At 39.2% G+C, this 26,900-nt stretch overlaps 1 protein-coding gene and 1 long non-coding RNA gene across 2 annotated transcripts in view; both read left to right on the forward strand.

Annotated features, from left to right (window-relative positions):
* The window catches only part of LOC128492927 (uncharacterized), a 193,981-nt gene that overhangs the window by 166,015 nt on the left and 1,066 nt on the right, over positions 1–26,900 (forward strand). The window lies entirely within an intron of this gene.
* ADRA1B (adrenoceptor alpha 1B) lies at positions 17,158–26,619 on the forward strand. The gene is made up of 2 exons (XM_053465661.1): positions 17,158–18,278; positions 25,715–26,619. Exons 1-2 carry the CDS (start codon positions 17,318–17,320, stop codon positions 26,215–26,217), a joined length of 1,464 nt encoding a protein of 487 aa, XP_053321636.1. The 5' UTR covers positions 17,158–17,317; the 3' UTR covers positions 26,218–26,619.

The raw sequence follows: 26,900 nt of genomic DNA on the forward strand, positions 1-26,900 counted from the left end.
AGTGTGGGGTTTGGGCAGGGATTGTCACCCAAAATATCAAGGGAGTTTATGGTGCTGGGGGTTATATTACTGTATACAGCGCTGGGGGGTTATTACTGTATACAGCGCTGGGGTTATATTCCTGTATACAGCACTGGGGGTTATATTACTGTATACAGCGCTGGGGGTTATATTACTATATACAGTGCTGGGGGTTATATTACTGTATACAGCGCTGGGGGTTATATAACTGTATACAGCACTGGGGGTTATATTACTGTATACAGCGCTGGGGGGTTATATTACTGTATACAGTGCTGGGGGGTTATATTACCGTATACAGCGCTGGGGGGGTTATTACTGTATACAGCGCTGGGGGTATATTACTGTATACAGTGCTGGGGGTTATATTACTGTATACAGTGCTGGGGGGGTATATTACTGTATACAGCACTGGGGGGTTATATTACTGTATACAGTGCTGGGGGTTTATATTACTGTATACAGCGCTGGGGGGTTATTACTGTATACAGCGCTGGGGGTTATATTACTGTATACAGTGCTGGGGGGTTATTACTGTATACAGTGCTGGGGGGTTATTACTGTATACAGCGCTGGGGGACAGCACTGAGTTAAGATTTCATATGAAAGAAGCTCCTAGGGTACTTTTTCCATGCCGGATGCTTTCATGATGAAACCATTTGCTACATTTCACAGAAATATTTTATGCTTTTGTTTGTTTGCAAAGCAATTAGAAAATCATAATTCATCGCGCAGACAAAGATTAATAGCTGACAACGCTCTCGCCAGCGCTCAGTCACAGCTTAACACCACGCAGACACAAATACCGGAAGCTGAACACTTATTCTTTAAACAACAACACCTTTCACAGGAAGCTAAAAATAGGGATGTTGCGTTTATATCACTATTTACATACCCCAACATTTCACCTGTCAAAAGGGGGACATTTTATTGGGGGGCTTAGCCAGAAGTGAGAAGGGAAGCAGCTTGCCCAAAGAGCCTGCTTGTGGCACTTAGTTCCAGGTTGCAGGGTGGCCTTTGCCGCAACAACACATGCCTCTATAGATTTTACATCTCCCTGGGCTGTTTAGGGAAGATCAGAGAATCTCCACAGCTGATCCATGAGCCCCACCGCCTTCAAAAGCGAGACGTTAGAGCACCTCGGTGGAACATCAGGACAGATCTGGAGGCTCACACCTGATGCGCTTCACTCCTCCTGTTATATGTGCGAAACAATGACAACAATCATGTTCGAAATGCATCATATGTTTTTGTGAAGTTAAGGCACGTTATTAAACCTATGCTGTTATCAAGATCTTTCGGTGGTCTCTTCCTTCAGATGCATCACAGAACGTCACATCTTCATTTGGTCCGTGGTCCGGCTGGAAGAAACAACGCTGGAGTGCTGCGAAGACTGAAGAAACGGTCAAGGAATCAAGGACTAGCTAGCTAGCAAAACACATTTTACTAGGGACGACACAGCTATACCACCACCAAAAACACAAAAACAGTTCCTTTTTAAGCTTAGATTTTGATTTCCAACGGCAAAATCAATAAAAAAAATGTCTTTGCTTGCGGGAATTTCCATTAAGTAATCAGTTACGTTTTTTTTAATCTATTTTTTCAAATAATAGTGTGATCGCGGTTAAATGATGGGGGGAAAATTATAGGTTCCCTTTCAATGAAGACATTTGCCGTGCGGTAAAGGCAGACGGCGTGTCTGAAAGTGAGAGCTTATATATAAAAAAATAAATAATAAACTTTGTTGTTTTGGACCATAAATTGGCTGCTTTTATGTATTAAAAATAGCTGAACGTTAGTTTCACTTTACAAGTAAATCACGCAGAGTCTGTTTTTAGAAAACAAAAAAAACGAAAAACAAATCAAAACCACTAAAATTAGACACAATAGCTTTCTGTTCTCAGACTGAGTTGGATATCTGCGCTCATACTCCCAATCGTGAAACACGTTTTAATCAGCGGAAGTCACATGGGAATAGAATATATATTTTTGATATAATAAATTATTATTTTTTATTATTATTTATAATTTGGGGGAATGTGGCCTTTACCGCAGCTGTCCAGATTCCTGAATCATCTTTTTAAAAGAAAAATACTAACTTTTTAGGCCATAGCAGCTAATTCCAGCCATTTACTTTTCCGCTAAGTGCTGCTGGAATGCGTTTAAAGGTTTACTTTGTAACACTGTCCGTTATTATGTGTGCGGTAAAAGCGGGCGAAGTATAGTCCAGGGGCGTCCAACCTGCGGCCCTCCAGCAGCTGCAGGACTACATCTCCCATAATGCTCTTTCGGCTAAGGGGCTGGCTGAGGAGGAAGGGAGATGTAGTCCTGCAGCAGCTGGAGGGCCGCAGGTTGGACGCCCCTGGTCTTTCCATACTCGGACTGTTACTCGGACTGTAGGACGTCTACCCCATGGGGTTTTGTGTGATGTCGCTGGAGGCACATTTTCTAGGCTCAGCTGCTTAGATGGAACTCATCTCCTCCGTGTCTTATATCTGGAGCTCACTCCTTACTAGAAAATAAAATGTAACAACAGATGGTTATTTCGTAAATAATTCGACAACAAAAGTGGTTTTCCTTCCAACATGGCAGCTGTTTTCTGTTATCACAAGCTTCGGGGGAGTAGATGTTACTTCGCGTTTCAATGCCAGAAGCTGTTCATGACCTTCGTTCAGAGTTCTAGAGATGACCTCTTGCATGCTTAGTAAACTCTTCGCTTTCATTTGATCTACTAATCAATGGCAGTGGCTTGAAACCCAGCGAGCTACCAATAAAGAGATTGCTGAACCACATTAAGATCCTTATGGAGCCCCTAGGCACGTGGCTTTTACCCCCCGCAACACATTCTCACTTACAATCTCCCGCCAGGCGCCCAGCTCCACGTGTTCTTCCAGAAAGTGCTGTCACGTTAGTACTACGGGATCACATTATTAGAAACACCCGAGCTTGGGGGACATTAATGGAGAAAGCTGGAACCCTGGAACCGGCAGAGGGGTCTGCATAGAGTTCCTGGGTTCAATGGTAATGGACGAATACTACTAACATCTCCATCAGAAGGTGGTGGCCCAAATCTTACAAATCAAATGGACCTGGGTCTGTTTTTCACACAGTCTTTTGAGTGCCAATTCCAGACTTAAATTATTGGTTTTGTCCCGTTTATAGTTTATCAGGGATTCTTAAATTCCAGAGTTGTGATGTCATATACGGCGAAGACACTGATAGGCTACAAGTTTGTGTTTTATGTTCATTTTGTGTAACTTCTTGACTGTTTTTTCTTCTAGGCACTCCAGTATACCTCCAACAGCATCTTTTTAAGGCGTTTGGTCATTATTTAAATGATCGTTTTCAGAAAGTGCTGGAACGTTTGCATTTTCTCACCCAAAGTGCTGACCAGAAACCTCGGGAATGTTAAGGATTTCCTCATCTTTGAAAAAACATGGCGTGATATTTCTTCAACAGAGATACGCGGCACATTTGGTTCTGTGGGTATTTCACACCTTCCGCGGGAGGTCTATCCACGAACAAACAAACCGTTCACAACCGTGACGAATTCACTGAAACGTTCCTTCATTTTCGGAGGTTTTTTACAAGAGGAATTTTCCTCCGGAGTCCAGTCCAGCGCTAGATTCCGCATTACCCAGACTAAGCACTTGTCAGTAGTGAGTAAACATGGTAACTTTACCTATTCTGTCAACAATAATGAAGGAGAAACTTAAGCATGGAGCTTCAAACCACGCTAGAACATGTTAGAGAAACACGCTGACTCCTTGTTATGCTGTCCGTGGTAGGCAATAGAATGCCTCAGCATTAATCACCTAGAAGGACACTCTGACTAAGGAAAAGTCTATGGAGGAACAGACTTCATTAGCATCGCCATAAAGCATCAGCTCAGTGTGGTGTTTGAGCAGGGGAAGTCACCCAAAATATCACATGACCGACAACAATGGCCGCCTCCAGGTCTGCAGATAAAGGGAGTTTATTGGAAGAAAATTAGATAAAACCAGGTCAGCGGGCCTTGTGTACCAGATCGCCCATCCATATCTGACCACCCTACAGTGGTCCTCAGCACACGTGAAACATATGAAATCATAGCCCACCACATTTCCGATCATCACAATGATTTCCCTGCTAATACTACTTTATTCCGCAGTGTGTGAACTTCTGTTCTTTCTCAGAGAACTTGGCAAATGTCTGCTAAACATTTATTTTTGTGATTGGGGTCATAATACATTTCTTTTTTTTCCTATTACCGTTTCGCTCGTTGTAGAGGCTTTTTTTATATGTTATGATTGAGCAAGTGTGGTTTCCTTTCTTTTATAGATTTTTTTTATACATTTTTGCCACCCACAAAATTTGGATCTATTACGTATCTGGAAAATATATGTCTTTGGGAAAACTATATGGCCAAAATAAACATGGTGTGTGGGTCCATTATATTTATTTATTTTTCTAGTTTTGCAATTAAAAGATTTTTTTTAATTTCCAAAAAAAAAGGGCAACCAATGATTTCTGGGAAACACCGCCTCAGCCGGCAGCCATTTTGTTTCTCTGGAGACCTCTGAAGATCACAAGCGTATACATAATATACGTAACACACAACTAAGATCAGCGTTATCACTTCTCTAGCAGATGCTAAGGGTCATCAAGTATGTCCTTGGAACACTGTGTCTCTCAGCGTTCTGAAGGCCCCTAGACATATTTAGATATTTTAAGGTTTGTTGCTCCCAGTTGTTGATGAGAAGTCGTAGCGCTCATTATGTTCTTCTGTCAAGTATCCTCTATGACCTAAAATTCATCTCTAAACGGGCGACATGACAGCAGAACATGCACAATCTGAATAAAATCTCCTTTATGAGAAGTACATTGCTGCACGCAGTCCCTGAAACACACGAAGAGGCCTTCTGACTAAAAAACGAGACTTGTCGCTCCTCCAGGACAGATTAAATAACTTCCCATCATAAGTGTCAGGCCCAAAAAAAAAAAAAAGAAAAAAAAAGATAACATTCTCAAGAGGATTTTTTTTAAAAAAAAGAACATTTGGGGACCATTTACTTTCATAATTCTTCTTAGAATCATAATTCATGTCTTTACCAGCTGCTACTGAACCAAACCTTCAAGAATGTTCCTTACTAATGATCTTGACCCTCGGGTTTAGCGATTGAATTCTCGACGCAATCCAACAACGGACATAGGGCAGAGCGTTGAAGCGGATCGGTCACTTTTCCCAAATCCTTACACTTTCTTCCAATAAATGGACACGTGTTTATAGATTAATTATCTATATAGATATATATATTATATATAGATATATAATTCCTCAGGATCACCCTAATTATTTTTCCTCATTAAGCTATCTCTTGCCTATTGTTAAGTCATTGATTTTTGTTGATTGTTCGGACGGCCTTTGTAAAGGTTGGGGGTAGGAAAAGGAAGAGAACTTCAAGACATTGATCAGATGATTCTAGTTGTGCCACATGCAGCTACCTATCTCCGTTCCCCATGGCGGGCTTTTAAACAAAGTAATCTCCAAAAAAATGAGAAACAAAGAGCTCAAACTATATCATACCTCCCAACAGTCTTGATTTTTGGACACTGTCCTGGGTAGCTGCCCCGCTGTCCCGCTTTTGCAGGCAGTGGGGAGCAGGGTCGCTTGGAGAGCGATGATATTGTTGGGTAAGGTGGTCAGGAGGCCATGCCTTCTGCCTCGTCCACTTCCTTGGTCAGCCCTGCCAACTTCTGGGCTGGCACTGCCACTACCTGCCTCCTACCCAACACAAGTGTCCCAAATTTCTCCGTTTTATGTAGTTTTAATAAATTAAATTAGCTTATGTTAAAAGCTGTGATGGAGACAGTTCACCTTTCTTTAAATTCTTTAGTTACACACAATATAGGTGATATATAGGTGCGCCCAGAGCCCCTATATTATATGAGATGGCGATGCCCGGTCACTATGTTATCATTCTGCAATCAGATCTTTCTTATGCTGTTATACATTTTGTGCATGGCTTATTAGAAATTATTCAAGTAAGTCATGCAAGGAACGGGCCTGTTCAGAAAGACTTGGTTTTAGTGAACGGAAATGCGCGCTTATTAATAAAAACAATTTTGCAGGATAGCACTGGGAATTCTTAGGGCACGAGCTTCCTTGTTATTTCTGGGTTGGAACCAACTCTCCATGCTTCACACAGATACGAGATGGAGTGATGAGTTAGGAAAGCCTGAAATGTTGCATCGAATCCAGAATTTCTGGCATTTAAAATCCCTTTTTGGAAGTATTACTGTTTGGACAAAGTTAGGATGGGAAACAATTACACAAACGATAACTTCCTAGTGAAATAAGTCAAAGCAAAATACTCATGTTACAAGCAGTTGACTAAGAGGACCAAGTTATTTTTTTAATGTATACTTCTAAAGGGAAAGTTCCATTTAAAAAGCGGTTGCTCAGTCCCCCATATGAAATGTCTAGAAAGGAACTACTCCAAAGCATTATAAACCAATATTCATCTAAGGCCTAGTTACGTTGCCTTCACTTTCCGTGATCTAAACTCAACAAGGAGTAGGAAGTTCTAAGCGATTCCTCCTGGTGGGAGTAAAGTCGGACTTGTGGTCCCCTTAGGGTGATCAATAAGTTTATCAGAGCCAAGGACATTATGGAATATATTCCAGGGCTCCCTAATGCCACAGCAGAGAGTGTTCGGACTAATGTGGCATCAAGGATGTTGACCAATAGCCACAAGGACATTGCATGGATGACCATCCAGGAAGGTTTGTCCCTAAGGACATTTCTGTTCTGGCAGCGGCATTTCGCATGCTTGAAAAAAGCTCCTCACTTCCGCCACTCAGTTTTATATGGACTCCCATGGAGGGTGCCATTGAAGAAGCTTGGTGCTAAGAACGCTTTGTTGTTTGCCAGATATCTGCCTAATCCTGAGTAAAGAACAGGTCATTCTCCAAAGGTGTTGCTTAAAGCCTATTCTGTTTTGAGGAGAAGGACTAATCCCCAGATGGTCCTCTGACTTTGGGGACATCACCCTGTGGCTCCTCAGCAAAACTATTATCACAAATACCAAAGGAAGATGTAGCAATAAAGATGGCAGTTTCCACATACAGAACACTGGGAAAATAACAGAAGTAATTGTGGCCATAAAACACAGTCAATATATTGTATACAAAAATGGGAATTGGATCCAAAGTCTAGAGAGTCACTTTACATTCAAGCAAACATGGTACTTCATTGTATCCTGCAGCTTAAGGTTAAAAGGTTGAGGATATTCAAAAGAGGGTCCTTCTCGATGTTAATGTGTCCACAATTTGACCAAACAGATGTAACTATTTAGAAAAAGGGATTGTGTCTGAAATGGGAAAGCAGATTTGGAGCTTGATAACAATTCAACCACAACTTAGTGTAAAGGGTAAAACAATGGCCTATCAAAGTCTGCCAGAATACACAAGAGGGCACTCAGGCATGATGGCAGATATAAGACAATCTGGAGAGACGTGGTTCTGGTCTCCAGACCGGTTTCTTAACAACCACTCTTAAGTATTCTAGATTTTAACTAAAAAAAATAAACACATTATCCAGATGGATTCTTTTAAGAATGCGGCTAGTGTTAAGTTACTTGCCTCCTCGGGTCAAATATTTTTTTTTTATTTAGTGAGGATTAAAGATCTATTGAGTCAATATGTTTTGGTCTGGTCAGGGATTGGCTAGATAAAATTGCTACATTGTTACAACGTACATCAAAGGAATATGGATTTTTTTTTTTGCAGTTATGTTTCTCATGTCTTTCTATCTTCAACTTTTTACAGATAAAGGTGAACCACATAATAGGTTCCTTCACTTTATTACAAAAGCCCTATAGGTGACTGCCAAGAGCTTGGGGCTGCAGGGGTCCCCAGCTGCGGTGGCCTGCGGGTCCATCTGTAAATGGTTATGGGCCAGCCGAGGAGAAAATAGAATGTTCCTGAATCAAGCCACCTTACAAGATGGAACATATCATCTGTGCCACTTCTCCCACACACCTCTCCTAATACTCTTATAACGATATGCAGGACAATAAAGGACAATAAAAAGAAGAATTCAAGAGGCATGGACCTCCCAATCTAGGAAAGAAGTTGACATTGTTTCTGAGCACAAATCTGTAAGCAGTAAGGAAGTCAACTGATAAGAAACCTTAAGAATGCTATGCATTGACTTTTTTAAAATAATTAAATAAATACAATTTATTTTGGGGGTGCAATAAAGAGCCCTGTGGAGCCTTTATATTGCTCTGGTGATAGAACTCATTCAGTTTCTCTTCTGAAGGTCATCTGAAGATGGTATCCCTGAGGTCTTGAAAGCCCATGAAACTCCATATGCTGATCATTGAATATGCTGGCGGCACTAACAGATACTTGGGTCCAAGAACGAGCTTGGGTACCTTTAAGGAAAGAAGAAAAGCTAATTACAATGTCATTATCTAAATAGTTTAATTAATTAAACCAGTGTACCCATGTGATGTGTGCTACAAGAGGTTAAACGTATACTGTAAGTTGAAATATACAACCCAATGGACGTTGTCTCTGTAAGCTAATTTTACTATCAGTGCTATAGACGTTGACCTCAATGGAGTGCCACAGAGCGTGCTCACGGAGCATACTTGAGTATACTCCCTGTTTTTAGTAGAGGCAGCCAGGGGAAGGAGAATTGGAGCAAAGTCTAATATTCTGACGTAATAACTAAAGAATGCCTGCACCAGTTGTCATGCAGTAAAACGCGTCGGCGCCCCATAAGTTCATTAAAATACAATTAAAAAAGAAAAGAAATAGGGACTTTAATTAAGTTGATTAAGTTAATTAATTTTCTGTAATGCCAGGAATCGTCTTGTGTTTTTGAAGTTAGCAGTGTTATTTATTTCGAAGTCAGATACGGAGCGGCTACTGTTTTCTGTCTGCACCAGACAGTTTGACTGATATGAGAGTGTGCTCAGCCCTGTGTCACAGAGATAAGATACATATGTAGGATGATGAAAAAAAAAATACTTTCTTTTTCTCAGGGATAAAGCTGCCAGATACCGAGTATTTTCTGCCACATGACATATTTATTAACCTGCTAAGTACTAAATCGCACTAATAAATTTCAGTTTTTACCCCTTTTCTCAGGGTCACGAAGCCTGACCATGTCATACTTCTGCTGTAATTAAATGGCATTTGAAGTTGCAGATTCATGGTTTTTTTTCTTGCCGAAAGATCTTCTGGTGACTTAAGTTAAAATATCATTGCCTCGATGATTCGTAATAACGGTTGCCACCATTGGCGAATCGCCTCTACTATCTGGGCACATTGGATGTTTCTCATCTTCCGTCAAATTCTATTCTTTCTTTGTTATAGGCTAGTAAAGGTTAATATTGGAAAAGGGTCAGGGTTTGCTCATTTAGAGAGTTCCCAGGTATGATGTCATCAAATGTAGCCACTGAGTATTCTATGATGAAAAGTTTAAAAGTTGGAGCCCATCTCTATATCAGCCCTTGGGTTCCAAGATGATAAGATCTACCATGCTATCTGAGCCGGATTAACCCCTTAATGACAAAGCCCGTACATGTACGGGCTCAAAATGCATTGTCCTTAAGGGGTTAATAATGCCTATCATATGCTGCTAAAAATTATCTATTAAAAATAATGCACTCCTAATCTGTAGCACCAAAGTCTGAGATGTAACAATAATGGAAACACTTGCCCATTTGGAGCTGGATACATACTGTTTACGTCAGCTGTTCTCAAACATATTTCACGATATATAATTACATAATTTTATGGTTGGGGGTCACCACAACATAAGGAACTGTATTAAAGGGTTGCGGCATTAGGAAGGTGGAGAAGAATAGGTAGAACGTCTTGTAGAAGAATCATATGGCAACATCCCGGATTTGCTAACCAGACTTCTAAACGATGACGCAATGCTCTTATGATTTGTCCTGATGGGTTTTTTTTTCCAACAGAAGGTTTCCTCGGGGCTCAACAACTATCAAGTGTAAATATTAACTTCTAATGTGCCGGAAGCATGTCTGATGTGACACAAACGTTTATTACATTTTCATAATGTTCACACCAAGTAATCACTAGGAACCTACGCATATGGTTTTTATCCATCAACATGAACAAAGTACTTAGACCCCGATTTCAGTAAATACAACATTCAGTTTGATGAGGTCACCATGCCGGTGGCTTAGTAACAACAATAAAAGACCCCTAATCATCTGCCTAAAAATATGAGTTATATTATGATGGAATCTGGATGGGATTCAAAACACCCCTGGCATTTATTCCTGTTCCGAAGCCAAGCATCTTCTGTTTAAACGTTTCTTCAGCATTCCTAAATCTTTAGGTTATGTTCCTATGACCGGTTTGAACAGTGATTTATTTGAAAGCTCATTTTAGTCCAAAAAAAAAATTATTAAAAAGAAATATTTTCCTGAGAACCTCTCAGATGTAACTCACTTGATACGAAGTTTCAGTTGATTTCTGTGCATATTTTTCATGAACGTTGCTTGGTGTAGAGAAGCCTTTTTGTTGTTGGGTCATGAGCTGGCTATGGTCCACCTTTCCTTCTCACCCCCGGGAGAGCTCCACACATTTCAATGTCATCACTGTTTTACTTCATTCATCTTTCCGTCCCCTCCTCGGCAATCCACACTCCTGCTTGGGATCTGAATGTTAAAGAGGAACTCTCGCCAACTAAATTCATTGAACAAAATTACCCATAGGTCACCTACCTAGTTAATTTCATGCCCTGAGGTTGTCTCCTTTCTGCTCATCCCCAAGGGCTGCCTCAACCAATCAGAAACCATCAGCAACTTTACGATCGGGGAGAAACCTCTCGACGGGATGGGATAAATCAAAAAAATGGTTCATGTCTTCAAAATGTGGCTGGTGTCACAGCTGGACTGCCAGACCCGGCACTTTAAGGACAGTGGCCACCTTCTGGTGTCAGAATGTTACGTTTTGCAGTGTAGGGCATACACATTCGCCCAGTGTGTGCCCGATGACCACTTTTGTTAACTTAATTTAATAGGAATTAATTATAAGTTACAAGCAATAACAAGTTATAACAATAAGATTCAGGTATGGGTCATACTTTAAAGTATGATGCGCTTTTTTTTAATTTGTTTTTTAATTTAATTTAAATTTTTTACATTTTTGTTTCTAAAATAATATCTGAAACAGCTGGATGCCCGAAAAAAACAAAAAACAGTGTGCTTAATTTTGTCGACCGTTTAATAAGAAAATAATAAACCAAAAAACAATAATCAGAATAAAAATAACGCACTATTTATAAAAATGTGTGGTTTGCATGGTGTTTATGTTTTGTTTGATGGCTTATTTGAGAGACACCGTGCCACGGAGCTCATAGCTGGGCAGGAAATTCCAGAACATTGGAAATCTAGAATAATTTCACCATATAAAGACCTTTCCTTTTCCTAATGCCGATACAACTATTTTGGGTAAGACTTTAAAAAAAACTCATCATCTTGTGTCATTAATTGAACTCCCCCTTTTATCCCCGTGAAAACATAGTGTCCTATTATTCTCAGACCACTTGTTTGTCAGCTGCATATTATAATAAATAAATTATTATAATAAATTAACCCCTGTCGAGGAAATTACCTTGGGCTTTTTCATGATTTTTTATAATATGTTTTATGCGTGAATCTAATAACATTTCTCCCTTATGACTTATTTATCATTAAGAGCAGATGGACATTTCATCAGTTCTTATTTATGTGTGTGCTGCAAAGGGTCAGCAGAGGATCCGAATGATATATTACTCTTCTCATTACGTTCAGTGGTATTTTGGTTAATCAGTTAACAGTAAATAATGTATGAGTTATGCTACCCCTTGGCCTTCTGTTTCATGGTTAATGTCACACGCGGGATACTTAAAGTACAGCGGAAAAAATACATCTTTCTTTAATCCTCTGCTTCAGTGTTGTGTACCTTAAATAGTTTTTTTTTTTATTATTATTATTATTATTTTATGACAAAATATATACAATAATATACAACAAATATTTCTTCCTATACCATTAAATAGTTGTTATTATTATTATTATTTATTTTATAACAAAATATTTCTTCCTATCCCATTAAATAGTTTTTATTATTATTATTATTATTATTATTATTTTATAACAAAATATATATAATTATATACAACAAATATTTCTTCCTATACCATTAAATAGTTGTTTTTATTATTATTATTATTATCATTATTTATTTTATAACAACATATTTCTTCCTATCCCATTAAATAGTTATTATTATTATTATTATTATTATGATTGTTATTATTATTATATCAAAATTTTTCCTCCTATCCCATTAAATAGTTATTTTTATTATTATTATTATTATTAGTAGTAGTAGTAGTAGTAGTAGTAGTAGTATTTTATTATTTGCAACCTTTACCAAATATGCTTTTATTTATATATATATATATATATATATATATATATATATATATATATATATGTATATCGCAGCTGCAATCCCTTCTTGAATACAGGTGGCTTGCTAAATTTTCATAAGGATCATGATTGGAACGATTTGGTACAATAGAATCATTTTGATGGGCTATTAAAGGGTTAATGTTTCTTAGGGTCAGCTCCTTATGTATACTCATGGGGTTACCCTTCGTATATGCGCCAATACAAGCTTTTGACATCAGGTTTATGACTCAGGCTGCCTTAAATGACAATCGACATCCACAATGAGCTGTAGAGATTCCGACGCCTCTCTCTATACGTATTTATGCTGCATCAATAAAATAATTTATTCCTTTTGAATAAACATAATTGTACGACACGAAAACGCTTTACAGAAGCAAAAAAAAACACTGAAAATGTTTCACGGCCATTTAATTAATGACTTTGTAGTTGCGTGACCTTGTTGACCACACAGATTTTTAGCCCCCCCCCTGTACATAAATTTAATGCGGCTCTGTCATAAGTAAATATATTGTGCTATTAACAGTGGTGGATTGTAATAAAGCTGTGTTTAGATCAATGTACGTGTCAGAATTTATGACTATAATTTAAATTATAATTTTTAAAATTACAATTTAGATTTTCTAAAAAAAAATACTAAAAATTACTAAAAAAATACTAAAAATTACTGAAAAAAGCAACCAATAATCATTCAACAACTAGCCATGTTAGTATTTTTTTTAGTAATTTTTAGTAATTTTTTTAGAAAATCTAAATTGTAATTTTAAAAATTATAATTTAAATTATAGTCAATAAACAACTTGGATCAATTGAGTAATAATTCGAGGATATATTATGTATTTGGCTTCCATGTTGGCTCATTGACCTCTGTGTAAAAAATCTTTGAAGCCATAAAAGACTAGATGGAACCATAGTTACTAAATGACTACTGTTAGTATGTTGTGACTTTTACATGTATGAACAAAACCTCCTTACTTGTTTATGTGTCTTTAATGAGTTATTTCCCTCACTAAGACTCTCACCGGCCAGTAAAATCGATATTTTAGTCGTTATTTTGCGTATTTCTTAATATTAACGCTTTTATTGATGCAGTTCATAGGAAAAAAGATTGCCCCCCACCAAAAAAATGTACCCATCTGCAGGGGTCTTTATATCTTTATAGTTTTTTGGCAACCAATGGAAGTGTCCAATCAGCTTGGGTATTCTCTTGGTTGCTATGGTGATAAAACCCCTTTTTCAATTTCATACCAGAGTCACTTTCTTCTATACTTACCGTGGATTTACAAACCCTTCGTTGCAGGCCCGGACTGACCATCTGGCACACGGGGTAAATAGTCTCCTGGGAACTCTCGGGGTTTGACACCCCCAGCTCCCCGCCCATTTCCCCTTTAAAGGGGGGTGTTTCCTGCGATGTCAGCAGGAACGCCCACTGACATCAGCTAGGAACGCCCCCCGCCATCAGCGGGACCGGCCACCAGCATCCTGGGCAGCCCAGCTGAGGTCGGGGGTGTTCCCAGGGCCGCGTCGTTATCGCCTGTCTAGCCCAGACTTCCAACACAAATCAGGAATGGAAGGGTATAGAGCAGGGGCGTCCAACCTGCGGCCCTCCAGCTGCTGTAGGACTACATCTCCCATCCTCCTCAGCCAGCCCCTTAGCTGAAAGAGCATTGTGGGAGATGTAGTCCTGCAGCAGCTGGAGGGCCGTAGGTTGGACGCCCCTGGTATTGAGGGACTGGTATACACCACAGTTAAATGCCTTGTTCTACTGCAGTTTGGTAAAATTGTAAAAGTCTTGGGTTTTGTTCCCTTAAAATGACCAGATATTTAACATTACACCCAGGGACAATTCATTGCTTTATTTTTATCATTCCGGCAGGTTACATCCATTAAAAATGAATTGTTATTAATTTAATTTAAACACACATGGGATAGGCATTTCTGGGATTTAAGACGAGCCTAACGACTGATTAAATCTTTACATAAGGAGAAAACCGGCCGATTGTGTAACCATAAGAAAGAATCCTCTTTATTATATAACGCTTTCTATCAGAAGGCTCAGGGATATATTTTGTTCATTAAACCTTCTCTTTAATTAAGCTCTCCCATTATACATTGTAAGATCTAGTTAGCGCTTGGCTAAAACCGGCAATGAGTGTGTAATTAGGATCAATTACAGTTTAGGGTAAAGTTACAATTTTTTAAAACAATGATTTCGTTGTTTGCTGGCCAAAACATGTTTTCCAGGAAACAGTCCTAGTAATCAATGTTTAGGGGGTTTTTTTTCCCCTACAGGATTTAAGATTTTTTTCATTCTTCACAGCCTTGTCTGATCATAATGGAGATGGAAGCGATTTGTTACCTATAGAGTTAACGAGGTCCGGGTGCTAATATATGGAAATGTGATTCATCCCCTTTGGACAATGTGTATTTTTTTTCTTATTCATTACTTTGTAGCTGATGAAGTCAGTAAAACCCAAGTATCTCAATAGGTTTTAGAGCGGACGGTACCCTATACCTCCCAAGTGTCCTTCTTTGGTCTTAAACCCCCCCCCCCGTGCCGCCTTCCTCCCCAGATGTCTCTTTTCTATCATCTCAGAACGTTTGTTGGGTATGAGGGTATCACAGGGTTCTACAGCCCAATAATTTGTATAGAAACAGCAGGAAATTGGTTTATAAAGTAAACTGGGTGAATAAAACCCATTATTTGTCTTCTAGATGTCTTATTTGGTCATCATGAATAGTCTTTGTTAAGCCCACAGCCTCTACGACAGAGGTGTCCTTCTTTGGCCAGCTGAAACGTTGAGCGATGTCCCTTTGAGGTCTAGAGAGGTGTGTAAAAGTATACTATAGGCATGACATGAGTCAGGAAGATCATCTTCTTTTCCATTCTTTTCTTTCTACCGGATTCCGACACTTATTTCCAGCTTCCTTCCCGAAGAAAGACGTCTTCGCTGATGTCTTGTGGAGAAAGAAGTAGGAGCTATTTCCATGGGGCAAGAGGTGCCCCAGGTGCCACCAGGTGAGGGGACGTTTGAGCTGCCCGGTGGCGTTGCCCCTGCAGAGGTGACATCGGAGGAGGACGGGATCTATGACCCTGCCCCAGGTGCCCCAGTTGCCAAGAGCCCTAGTTACGGCTTTTGGAAACCTTTAACGGCTCCCTCGCGTTCCAGTGCATTGCACCAGCAGACCACATAGAGCTTTTGATTTGTGTTTCTCAGTGGAAATATACGGTTAATAAGATCAGCTCATCGAACCTTTGATCTGTAGCTGCAACTTAACCAGTGGGGAGGAATAACCATGTACATCCTGAGAACAAGTAGTTAATAATAATACATTTTATTATTATTGTTGATATTTTTAAAATAATATTACTAAAATTGAAAATGGTTTGAGATAAAAATTATCAGTAAAGACGAAGGGATATCCATATGTATGGTGGGATCTCAATAAAGTACAGGAGGGAAGTTTATTTCAAAGGAGGAGAAATGTTCGAATAAGAGGTCTAATCCTAAAGAGGTAATGTAGTGAGGTTTTACTTTCTTAAGAGAGTGGTAGATAAATGGAACAGCCTCTCATCAGAAGTTGTAGATAAATGGAACAGCCTCCCATCAGAAGTAGTAGAGGCTTATTCAGTGAGGGGATTTAAACATGCATGGGATAGGCATATGGCTCCTGAATCTAAGACGAGACCAGCGACTGGTTAAGGTCCTGAGTTTCTAAATCAGGATAAAATGGGTGGACTAGACGGGCTAAAGGGTTCTTATCCAACTGCAATTTTTATGTTTATGTGTTTATAATTCAGCACAAGAGAATCAGAGGTAACCAAGACACAGGGTGCTGCCTAACTAATATAATATAACGTTTGATTCTTTGGTCCCATATAGAATCTTAAAGTATCTCTGGAATTTAGGACAATTCTAGTTTAGTGACCAGATCCCCACCACATTCTAAAACCCTCGTACTGCAGGAAAACCTGGGATTCATTTTATGGCCCCACATAAACACAATGAACCACATTTCACTTAAAATTGTCTTAATGAACATTAATTTCCTTATATCCAAATGTCAACTACTTCATTCTTCACACTAGGTGACCTATGTCCATTCATGGTCTCCTTGGCAAAAAGGAACTCCTCTAGAACTGGAAGGATAAAATGTAACTTCATTTGAGAGAGGTTACAAATGTAAGTTTAATGGTCTGAATTTCTTAAAATCTGCAGAACCTTCTGATTTTTAGAAGAATAATTGCATTTGCGCTTGGCTCTTGAAAGGGGTATTTAATTAGCCACTTGATTAGTTGTGTTGCCACAGTGTTTTGCAATATATCATGATGTCCTGAGGCAGAGGAGATAATAATTAAAGTCTGTTCCAGTTCCAAATCTTGCAGTAAACTCCATGTCCAAGGAGAAGAGGGTTTGATTGATTAGCTGCGCCCTCTAGTGCTTGTTGTTAAAATTCAACCCCCTTTAAAAACGTGTCATCGAGCTGTGATGTCACATGTTGAACGAAATGCAGCTGCTGAGTGCGTTTCTTCTCAAGACATCCGAAACGTTTTGATGAGCAGCATGCCACCCCACCAGCACTGCAGCAGTAGCTCCCCTGACCTTCAAGATCAAGACATCCTAGAGGACAGGAGACTCCTAGGAGAACCTGGATCATCTGGTCTTCACAGATATCTGCAGCCAGAATAGCAAATCAAGGAGCACAGTTGGAAACGTGGAAATGTTTTTGATACCTCTACTTAATGTTTTGTAGCTGATTCCTGGACATTTGTAAAGTTGGTGACATCTTACCCAGCTTCCCAGATCCTTATGGATGATACATTTAAGATGCCTTCTTCACTTGGTGAGAACATATCAGATGTGGAATTCCATCATGTTCTGCTGTCTAATGGGACATCCATGGTGGGCAACGAGACTGCTACCAACGACACCATCCCATTCAATTTCACCAGAGCTATAATTCTTGGATTCACCCTTGGTGCCTTCATATGTGTTGCCATAGTGGGGAATATTATGGTTATAATATCTGTGGTGACCAACAGACACCTTAGAATTCCCACCAACTGTTTGATTGTGAACCTAGCCATAGCTGACTCCTTGTTGAGCACCACGGTGCTGCCATTCTCTGCAACTTTAGAGATACTAAGTTACTGGGTGTTTGGGAGAATATTTTGTGACATATGGGCTGCCATGGATGTCCTGTGCTGTACTGCTTCTATTTTCAGTTTATGTGCTATCTCCATAGACAGATACATTGGGGTACGTTATACCCTTCAGTACCCCACCATAGTGACCAAAAAACGTGCTATTTTGGCTATGTTGTGTGTTTGGATCTTATCCACAGTTATTTCCATTGGACCATTGTTGGGCTGGAAACAACAAGCTCCATCTGATGAACATGTCTGTGATATAACAACCGAGCCATTCTATGCCATCTTCTCCTCTTTGGGTTCATTCTACATCCCGTTGATAGTCATCTTGGTGATGTACACCAGGGTCTACGTGGTGGCCAAGAGAATAACCAAGAATCTGGAAGCAGGTGTGATGAAAGAAAGGATGAACTCTCAGGAGTTGACCATGAGGATCCACTGCAGGAACATGCATGAAGACTCCAACAGCAACAGCAAGGAAAAAAGTAATCATCCTCGAAGTTCCTTATCTGTTAAATTGCTGAAATTCTCCAGAGAGAAGAAGGCAGCTAAGACCTTGGGTATTGTGGTTGGCCTGTTCATCCTGTGCTGGCTCCCATTTTTTACAGCTCTGCCTCTTGGTAAGTTAGAACATCAAGGATTAGGTGGGATGTTTAATTTTCTTACTTCATCTGTATCATTGATGTCCATCCAAGTGGCACATCAACAATGTTCTTCTGGTGCCTTTCTTTGATGAGTTTAGTGTGGTGTATTACACTGTATATATTTTTAACAAAGCAGAGTAAGTAGCCTTATTACAATGGAGTGACAGAAAAAAAATAACAATTTGATAGTGTTGGTAACCTCCCCTTAAGGACAATGGGCGGTCCCAAAACCCATTGAAAACAATGGATTTTGAGCCCGTACATGTACGGGCTTTGTCATTAAGGGGTTAAGAAAGCATTTCTAATATTCTAATCCAATGCTTGCCTGGACAAGCAGCCATGCAAAGTGTTTTAGATGGTTGACAGCTATGGTGGGTCACTTGTTTTGCACAAGAGGTCAGAACATCTTAAATGGATAAGCTGGTTTAAGCCCTGACCTCTGGGGAGCAGGCAGTTCTCTCACTTTGGGGCTCTCTAAGGGTTAATTAGTGAAATCTCCTTCAGAAGCTTGTAAACTCCTAAACCACATTTTATTGGAGAAAATGTTGGTAGAACCTCCACTTGTCATATTTATTTATTCTAACCAATATTTACTAACTATCCAGAAGTCACAATTTCCTTTATTACCTATTTTTTGTATTGTTTTTACATTTTTTTTTTAGATTTTTTATGTGTTGTGTAGCTTATCTTTTGCCCCCCCCACACAATTATGAAATAATAGATCTCAATGCAGTGAGATCCAATAAAAATGGTCCATTCTGTACCTGATTAAACAATGAGTGATTAGTTAATTAATGAGTTAAAGCAACTAGTCTTATATTGACTACCCAGGCATGTTCAGTATCTTATCTACTAAACGCTTATCATCCAGTTTTGGTTATAATATACTTTTTTAATTTAAATTTTATGTATTTGCAAAGATAGCCGTAAACAACAATTTAGTCTATTTGTATTAGTCCCAGAGAAAATGTTATATGAGCCAAAACTAAGAAAAGTTTGTAAAGTTATACAAGCTGAGAGCCTCAGAGGTCTCTTCTTCAGATAGAATCTCTGTTTTACATACCTATTAAGTAAGTAACCTTTCATTATATTTATTTTTTTGCAAAATGTATTCACCAGAATTTATAGTGGTTGATAATTTCGAATATATGTAACATTAACCTACAAAATGGGTAAGAGACCGGAAATATGCGATATTTAAATGATACAATCTACTTTTTTTTTGCAATCCAAAACAAAACGGAGAGGTGGCATCAAATTCAGATGCTCATTTTAAGACACAAAAATTGCAAAAAAAAAAACATCTGCATCGTGTAAATCTGTATGAAAATTTATTGTTTACAGTTTAAAAAATGGGGGAAAAAATCCTTTTTTTTTTCTTTTTTTTTTAATCTTTTTTACTGATCTTCCACTTATTTTACACCACATTTTATTGGAGATAGTGTTGGTAGGGCTTCTAGTTGTCTTAGTTATTTATTCTAACCAATATTTACTAGCTATATAGAAGTCAAAATTTGCTTTATTAATTTAAATGCCGATTTTTTGTATTTTTTTTCACTTTTTATTTAGATAATCATTTGTTGTTATGCTTATCCCGCCCCCCCCCAATTATGAATTAGTAAATCTCAATGCAGTGAGATCCAATAAAATTGCCCATTCAGTACCCGATTACATGATTAGTGATAAGTAAATGAATATGTCAACAGGGTAGTAGTACGAGTGACTATTATTATTAATATATATTTTCTTCTTTTATTTGTTAAATTGTGACTTTATTTTTTGGGTTAACTACGTTTTAATTCCTGCCAAGCAGCCTATGCTGGTTTGACACTCCATGTCCCCACTACTTTCTCTATGAGGTTTATACCAGTCCTACATGGCATCAGTGAACGTAAGCACTTTTGGGGGAGACCCATGCCTTGCCCTCCCCACTGCAACCAAAGGTGTTAATAGCGGCGCTTGTATTTTTTTTTTTTTTTTATAGTCATACACAACCTCTGGCTTCCCAGCCGCTGCATATACTACTCCCATGATGCTCAGGCGGCTAGGAATACGTCTAAGGGTTATAGAATATGGAACCCAGAGGAACATGATAGCCAGAGGTTAGCAGTTGCCGTCTCTAAAAGATTTCCTTACAGAGTAGAAATCGGATCTTCGTGGCTCTTAAATGCTTGAAATGATCATTATTCCTGAACACTGTTTGACTTGGCAGACGACCCTCCTTTGTTCGCCGTATTAATTAACCGCAGACAATGGGCGTAATGTGCAAAAGGAACAATGTGTCTGTTTGCAAGATATCCCCAAGGAAAAACGTAGAAATAAAGTTTAATTAATGTGACTTGTAACGAGGGCTTTTCATTTGCGACCTTTTCCCAAATCCTACCTTTTGCCGTTCTCTACACCAATGACACCTTGGGAATGGTGCCTACGGATTAAAGTGATCAATGTACGGTATACATACCGTAAAAACATGTTATCTATACCATTTCTCTGGATCTGCATGATTATTCCTCCCCGTTAAGTCCCATCTCCCCCTACTGTTAAGTTGCTGATTGTTGCTGATTGGTTCAGGCAGCCTTTGTAAAGATGGGAGGGGGAGAAGGGAGAGGAAACCTTTGGAGAGGAAATTGATTAGCTCTGCCACCATTTCGTTATTCTAAACCCCCTTTAAGGGGCACAAGGGTGGTCTATATCTGTATACTTCACATATACATTTATAACTATTGGATGTTATATCGGCCAAAATCTTTTGGCCCATTGATCTCTTTGACCCCAATTGGCTTTTCTGCATTGGGGGAACCCTATTCTAGATTGTCTAGATGGGAGTCGTAGTTTGGAGCCTCCATGGAAGCATTTCCTTGGATCTACCTGCCCTTGCTGTAGAACGTTACATTGCGTGACAGACGTGTCTGTTACATGGTAGCAATTACTGCGACATGTTGAATTACGGTTAAGCTTACCTTAACGACCTCCATTCCGCCAATCCAAACAGACGCATTATATATAATTATTCTACATTCTACGGTATATGTTTTCTAGAAGATTAGTCTGGAAAGGATATTTACATTTGTCAAATTACTGCCAGCTATAAGTGTTTAAACACGAAAAGAGGAAGACTGCGAGTAGATATAATAACCTCTACTTATCCCATCAACATTTCAGGGATCTGAAAAAAATACATTGTCATTTATTTACAATTGTTTAGAAGTTTCTGGGGTTATGTGTTGCACAAAAGGGAGCCGCTGTTTTTTGGGGCTGGTCATGTTTAACCTGGAGAAGCTTGGTGAAGCCCTACTACCCCCAGTCTCTGGGTCAGTTTTGTCTTTTTATGGGTGGGGGATAGTTGTTTGGCCACACCCACTACCCACCAAATTCCCTCCCATTCCCCGCCCACTAAAGGATGTCTGGAGCTAGCTCTGACCATTCACAAAGCCGCTTCCCCAGAAGAAGGAGAGCTCCTGGGACCCGATGCCGGGAAATTTCCAGTTATGTTAATGGCTATATCTGGAAGCTTAATGGGTTTAATCTGGACGAACTGGATGGAGCACCGTCTCCCTGAGACTCCGGGTTAGAGTCTTTGGGCAGGTTCTGCCTACACCTGTCTACTCTCTACCCACCTCTACTTTCTGCCCCCAATCCTGGGGACTTCCTAATCCTCTGCCCCCTGTGCACAAAGCAAGGCCAATAAAGACATGGTTTGACGAGTCTAGTGGTGAGGAACCTGAGTGACCTTAGCTCCACTGGACACATTTGGGATGAATTTGAATGCTGATTGCGAGCCAGACCTTCTCCCCCGACATCAGCGCCCTACAGGATGAATGGCCAAGCATTCCCACAGAAACTCCCAGAAGAGTAGAGGCAATTATAGCCAGAAAGGTGGCCAGTTGGGTCAACTCCATATTAATGCCCATGGATTTGGAATGGAATGTCCAATACAGGGGTGATGGTCAGGTGATCCTTTCCCTGCCTCCTTTTTAGCTTCTCCCTGATGTCTATATACAGAAAATACTCCAAAAAATATGGTTTCCATATACAGTATTTATTATATGTACCTGCATGTCTACATTCACAATCAGGATACAAAGTTACATGTTCTATAGTTTTGGTTTTCCATAAATGACCATTCCATTCTAATTTTATGCAATATGCCTTTTGCGCTTTTTTTTTTTTTATCTAGATACCAGCTTGGGCATCTGATAAGATCCACATAACTCACAATGTTATTTTGTTCCATGTTCAAAGTCTCCCCGTGCAAAACAAAACAAAAAATATTTCATTCTGTCCTTCCCTACATGAATCATTCAAGAATGAAAGTGGGAGTTCTAATATTTGAATTTTTGAAATAGCTGCCAGCTTAAAAGAACATTTCAACCCCATTTTTCATGTAAGATGCCTATTCGAGTCCATTTTGCATGGACTCTGATGAGTTTTACTGTATCCAAATCGATCAGGAGATTCTGGAGTTAAAAATAAGCCGTCTGTCTCATTTAGCTCCTCCCTCTGCTCCCTGTACTGAAAGCAGGAAGCATACCTAAGTACGGCCCAGTGCCAGGCATGCATTTTATTATAAAAATGAGCATTTCCCAAGAAATAAAAAGGCCACTGTTTAGGGGGAAAACACTTCAGATGCATACATCTTTTGATCTATAAATGTGTATATATGTATATTTATTAAGGCATACAGATACAGTCAGGGAGAAGGAGCTATTTACAGGAGTGCATGTGAGTTAATAGGTTATAAGTTACTGTAGTGTTACCGTTAACAGGTGTTCCTTTAGTTTGCTTTTGAAGTTATGGAAGGTGAAGCTTGACGAATGTCTGGTGGTAGGGAGTTCCAGAGATAAGAAGCAGCGTGAGAGAAGGCCCCATGGACGGGATGGAGGGGTAGTTGTTATGCAGTTGTTAAGGGGCAGAGAGATTCCCACTATGGATGGAGTAGGGGTGGTGTTAGCTATATGCATACCTGGGTCAACACCTGAATCCTCCAGGTCGCGGGAGGGGGGTCTTGACGCCCCACTCCCTGACCATTTCCCATTTTAAATGGGGGTGCTATGTCAGCGGGAACGCCTACTGGTGGCAGTGGGAATGCCCCCCCCCATGTCAGCAGGCCCTCTCACTGACGTCAGCGTGCAGTCCTGGCCATATCACGCAAGGGTAGGCTTTGGGTAGCCGGAGCCCAGAAGTTCCCAGGTATGGTGGGATATCAGAGAGGAAATATAGGATGGGATGAAAGCTGATGAGCCTTCAAAGTAAGAAGGAACTTTTGAAGGTGATGCCCTGCTATATAGGAAGACAAGGCAACGGCTATGGTGTTATGAAGAGAAGAGAGCAGATATATGTGAATCGGGAAGACCAATGAGTAAAGAGTTACAATAGTCTAGACGGGAAATGGTTAGCACTTTCATACGTGTTTTGGTTGCAGAATAAGAGAGAAATGGCCAACACAAAGTCCACACGTGTTGTCCTAATTAAAGATAACCTTTGAACTTGTTCTTCGGATATCCTTAATTAGTTATGTGCTAATTTGAAAAATCCTAAATTCATTCATGAACAGGAGAAACCACAGAACCAGTCGAACAGCCTTTGTCTAAGCCTGCTTTACTGTGTATATGTTGTTAATAAATTATCTGTTGTCGGGGCCGGTCGGGGCCAGGGCTCGAGGTTACTGAGCCGCTCTGTCTATATATCTTACGGCCCAAAGAATCCAACATATTTTAGTCATGTATAATTCAGAAAATGTCATTAAAAATAGAGATGTCTTGGAGGGCTTAGGTAATGGGAACTAGTTTGAAAAGTTCAAATTATAACTAAACTAATAAACTGTGCTTTGAACATGATGACGACGTGAATTATTTTGATGGGAAAAAAGGGAAAATACAGGAAATCTCTTTTCTATTCTGCACTGGCTATTGGACTGAAATAACTAACATCTGCCTTGATTTTAATATACGTATTTACAGTTAAAAATAAGTAATCACACTCATTAAACACTGCAACAATGGTTGTAATAATTATATATATATACAAATTATAAGGTTGTTGGGGCCTTACAAATAATTAGGGACCTCCTTGTAAAATACTAGTTTATTTTTTACATTTTAAGTAATTTTTTTGAATGGATATTATTTTTATTTTTTACATTTTAAGTAATCTAATTTATTAGAACGTATAATAATGTATTATGATTATTATGATTATAATTATTATATTTCAGCAATCTAATTAATTGAGATTATTATAAATTGGCTCATTATTATTAATGAGGTATTGATAATAATAATAATAATAATAATAATAATAAAATAAAAATATAATAATATATTCTATCATTTAGAACTTTAACAATATCCCTTTAAGTATTTGTATTTCTTGGCAAATAATAAATAACATTAATGAGGGTTATGTATAATAGTACCAAAAACAGTCAAATTTGCGATTATACCAAATAATACACTTTTTTCGGGGGTGGGGGGGTTTATACATTCGCAAAACATACCACACAAATATTTAAAGGGACCACGCACCTATCATATGCATTGAGTGCATATCATGGCTGGAGTGTCCCTTGAAGTTTAAAATGGTTGCTATAGCAACTGCCTCATCATTGTGCAACTTAGCTAAACGGGTATACATACACTATTTTTTGTGTAGTGTATACACGGATTTTTTTGTTCTCTTAACGTAGTAAAGGAACACCCATTTCTAAATGTCAGGTTCCTACAAATGTGAAATAGCAAACACTGCAAGCTAAATCGCAAAGCACGGGATGTCCTCGTTTTACCGTCCAAATATTTGTTTTGTGTTGGATTACGGTATACAAAATATTAAGAAGTAAGCCTCTTGCTCAATATATTTAGCCTGGGTATGCGCATAGACGAATGTGACATCTTCAAAGATGTGGCTCGTTAATACTTCAGAAAGTAACTCGGCTGCATAAAACCATCTCGTGTTACTTTACATATATTATTGTAATCCCTCTGATTGTTTTTTTTCTGTTTTCCGCCCTCTGTCGCCTTTCCACCCCTCTCTGACCACATCAGATCTACTCCTTCCATAAATATCAGGCCCGGCAGAAGGATAATGTAGACTGGGATCAGCAGGGGGCGCTCTTTCTGCTTCTGGCTTTGGTACTTCACACTAGGAGGTCATCGATGATCTTTTATAGCCAGTTATCAACAGATTATCATGGCAGGGGTATGGCCAGTTTGACGCAGTGATGGGTATCCCATACATCCATAGCAAGTGTTTCCCGCGCAGGGATGAATCCGCTGAACACTATGTAAAGTGACCCTTCGCGGGACTAGGGCAGATCATCGGCCAAAACAGCTGTTTGTCTACGGTCACTCCAGTTTTTGGCAGCTGGTGAAATTGAGTTCGCTATCTAATGGCTTCTTTCCTTTGTTTAATTCCAGGTTCAATATTCAAACAGCTGGAGCCCCCGTTAACAGTTCAGAAGGTTATATTTTGGCTCGGGTATTTCAACAGTTGCATCAACCCAATTATTTACCCCTGCTCCAGCAAGGAGTTCAAGAGAGCCTTCATTCGCATCCTCAAGTGCCAGTGGGGTAGCAGAAGACAGCCTGGTCTGAGAAGGTCTCAGTACTGTCCCCGGAACAGCAGTAATTTCAACAGTTCCCGGAAGGATTCCATGGATGAGAGCAAACAATTTATAAATGGAAGCCAGAGGACAATCTTGTCTAGTGCCTCAAGTCCCAGTTATAAAATCAGTCACACCAAGGAAAACAGAACTCATGATTGGAAATATTGTAACAATCAAGAAGACCTTGGTCAGAGTCAAAGTAAGGTCCAGGAGCCTACAAAACAAGAGGACTCCTCTAGTGTCTTCACTTTCCAGACTTCTCCTGAATTTGGTGGAGCTATCTCAGACACAACCATGCAGCAAAATGGTAGTTAAGGAGTAACCCTCAGGTCTGCCGAAAGGTTATGGAAAAAAAACCATATGGAATGGTTTAGGGTTGCGGCCTTTCCGTTTGTAGATGGTATTTATAATTGTACGGGATGCTTTTTTAAGTCCTCTGTATAATTTATGAATAGGAGGAAAATATTTTAACGACGGGTTTAAAAGTTTACGTTCTGCCTTTGAAATGCTAAGCTTTGTTATTTTAATAAAAAGTAAAAACAATACATATTGTGACCTCAATTAAAAAAAAAAATAGGCACTCTACACAAGTAAACAGGTATAGATTGTGCCCATAGGAATATAGTGATGCATGCAATCGGCCGGCCAGAAATGCTTCTGAAAGGCTTTAAACGCAAGGATAACTTAAAACAGGAATTTTAACTACGTGACTAAAAATGACATTAAACGTTCATAACTCACAAAGCTGTCCAGCTCTTCAGGAGCCTGGCGTCTGTGTCCAAGAGTGCCGATAATTAATAACTAGACATATTTGTAAGAAGCGCGTTTGGATTGACGCATTGCTAAAATGTCTTAATGTCTTCTTTACCTTCTTTAAATGCGGCCTAAATTCTTGTGTTTGTCAAATACCAATATCAATTCTTATAGTTTTTTGAATATATTTTTCTCTCTGATAAAAAAAAAAATCATATGTTGACAGATTACATTGATGTTATGAG

This window comes from Spea bombifrons, chromosome 4 (assembly GCF_027358695.1).
Source record: "Spea bombifrons isolate aSpeBom1 chromosome 4, aSpeBom1.2.pri, whole genome shotgun sequence".
NCBI classification, from domain to species: Eukaryota; Metazoa; Chordata; class Amphibia; order Anura; family Pelobatidae; genus Spea; species Spea bombifrons.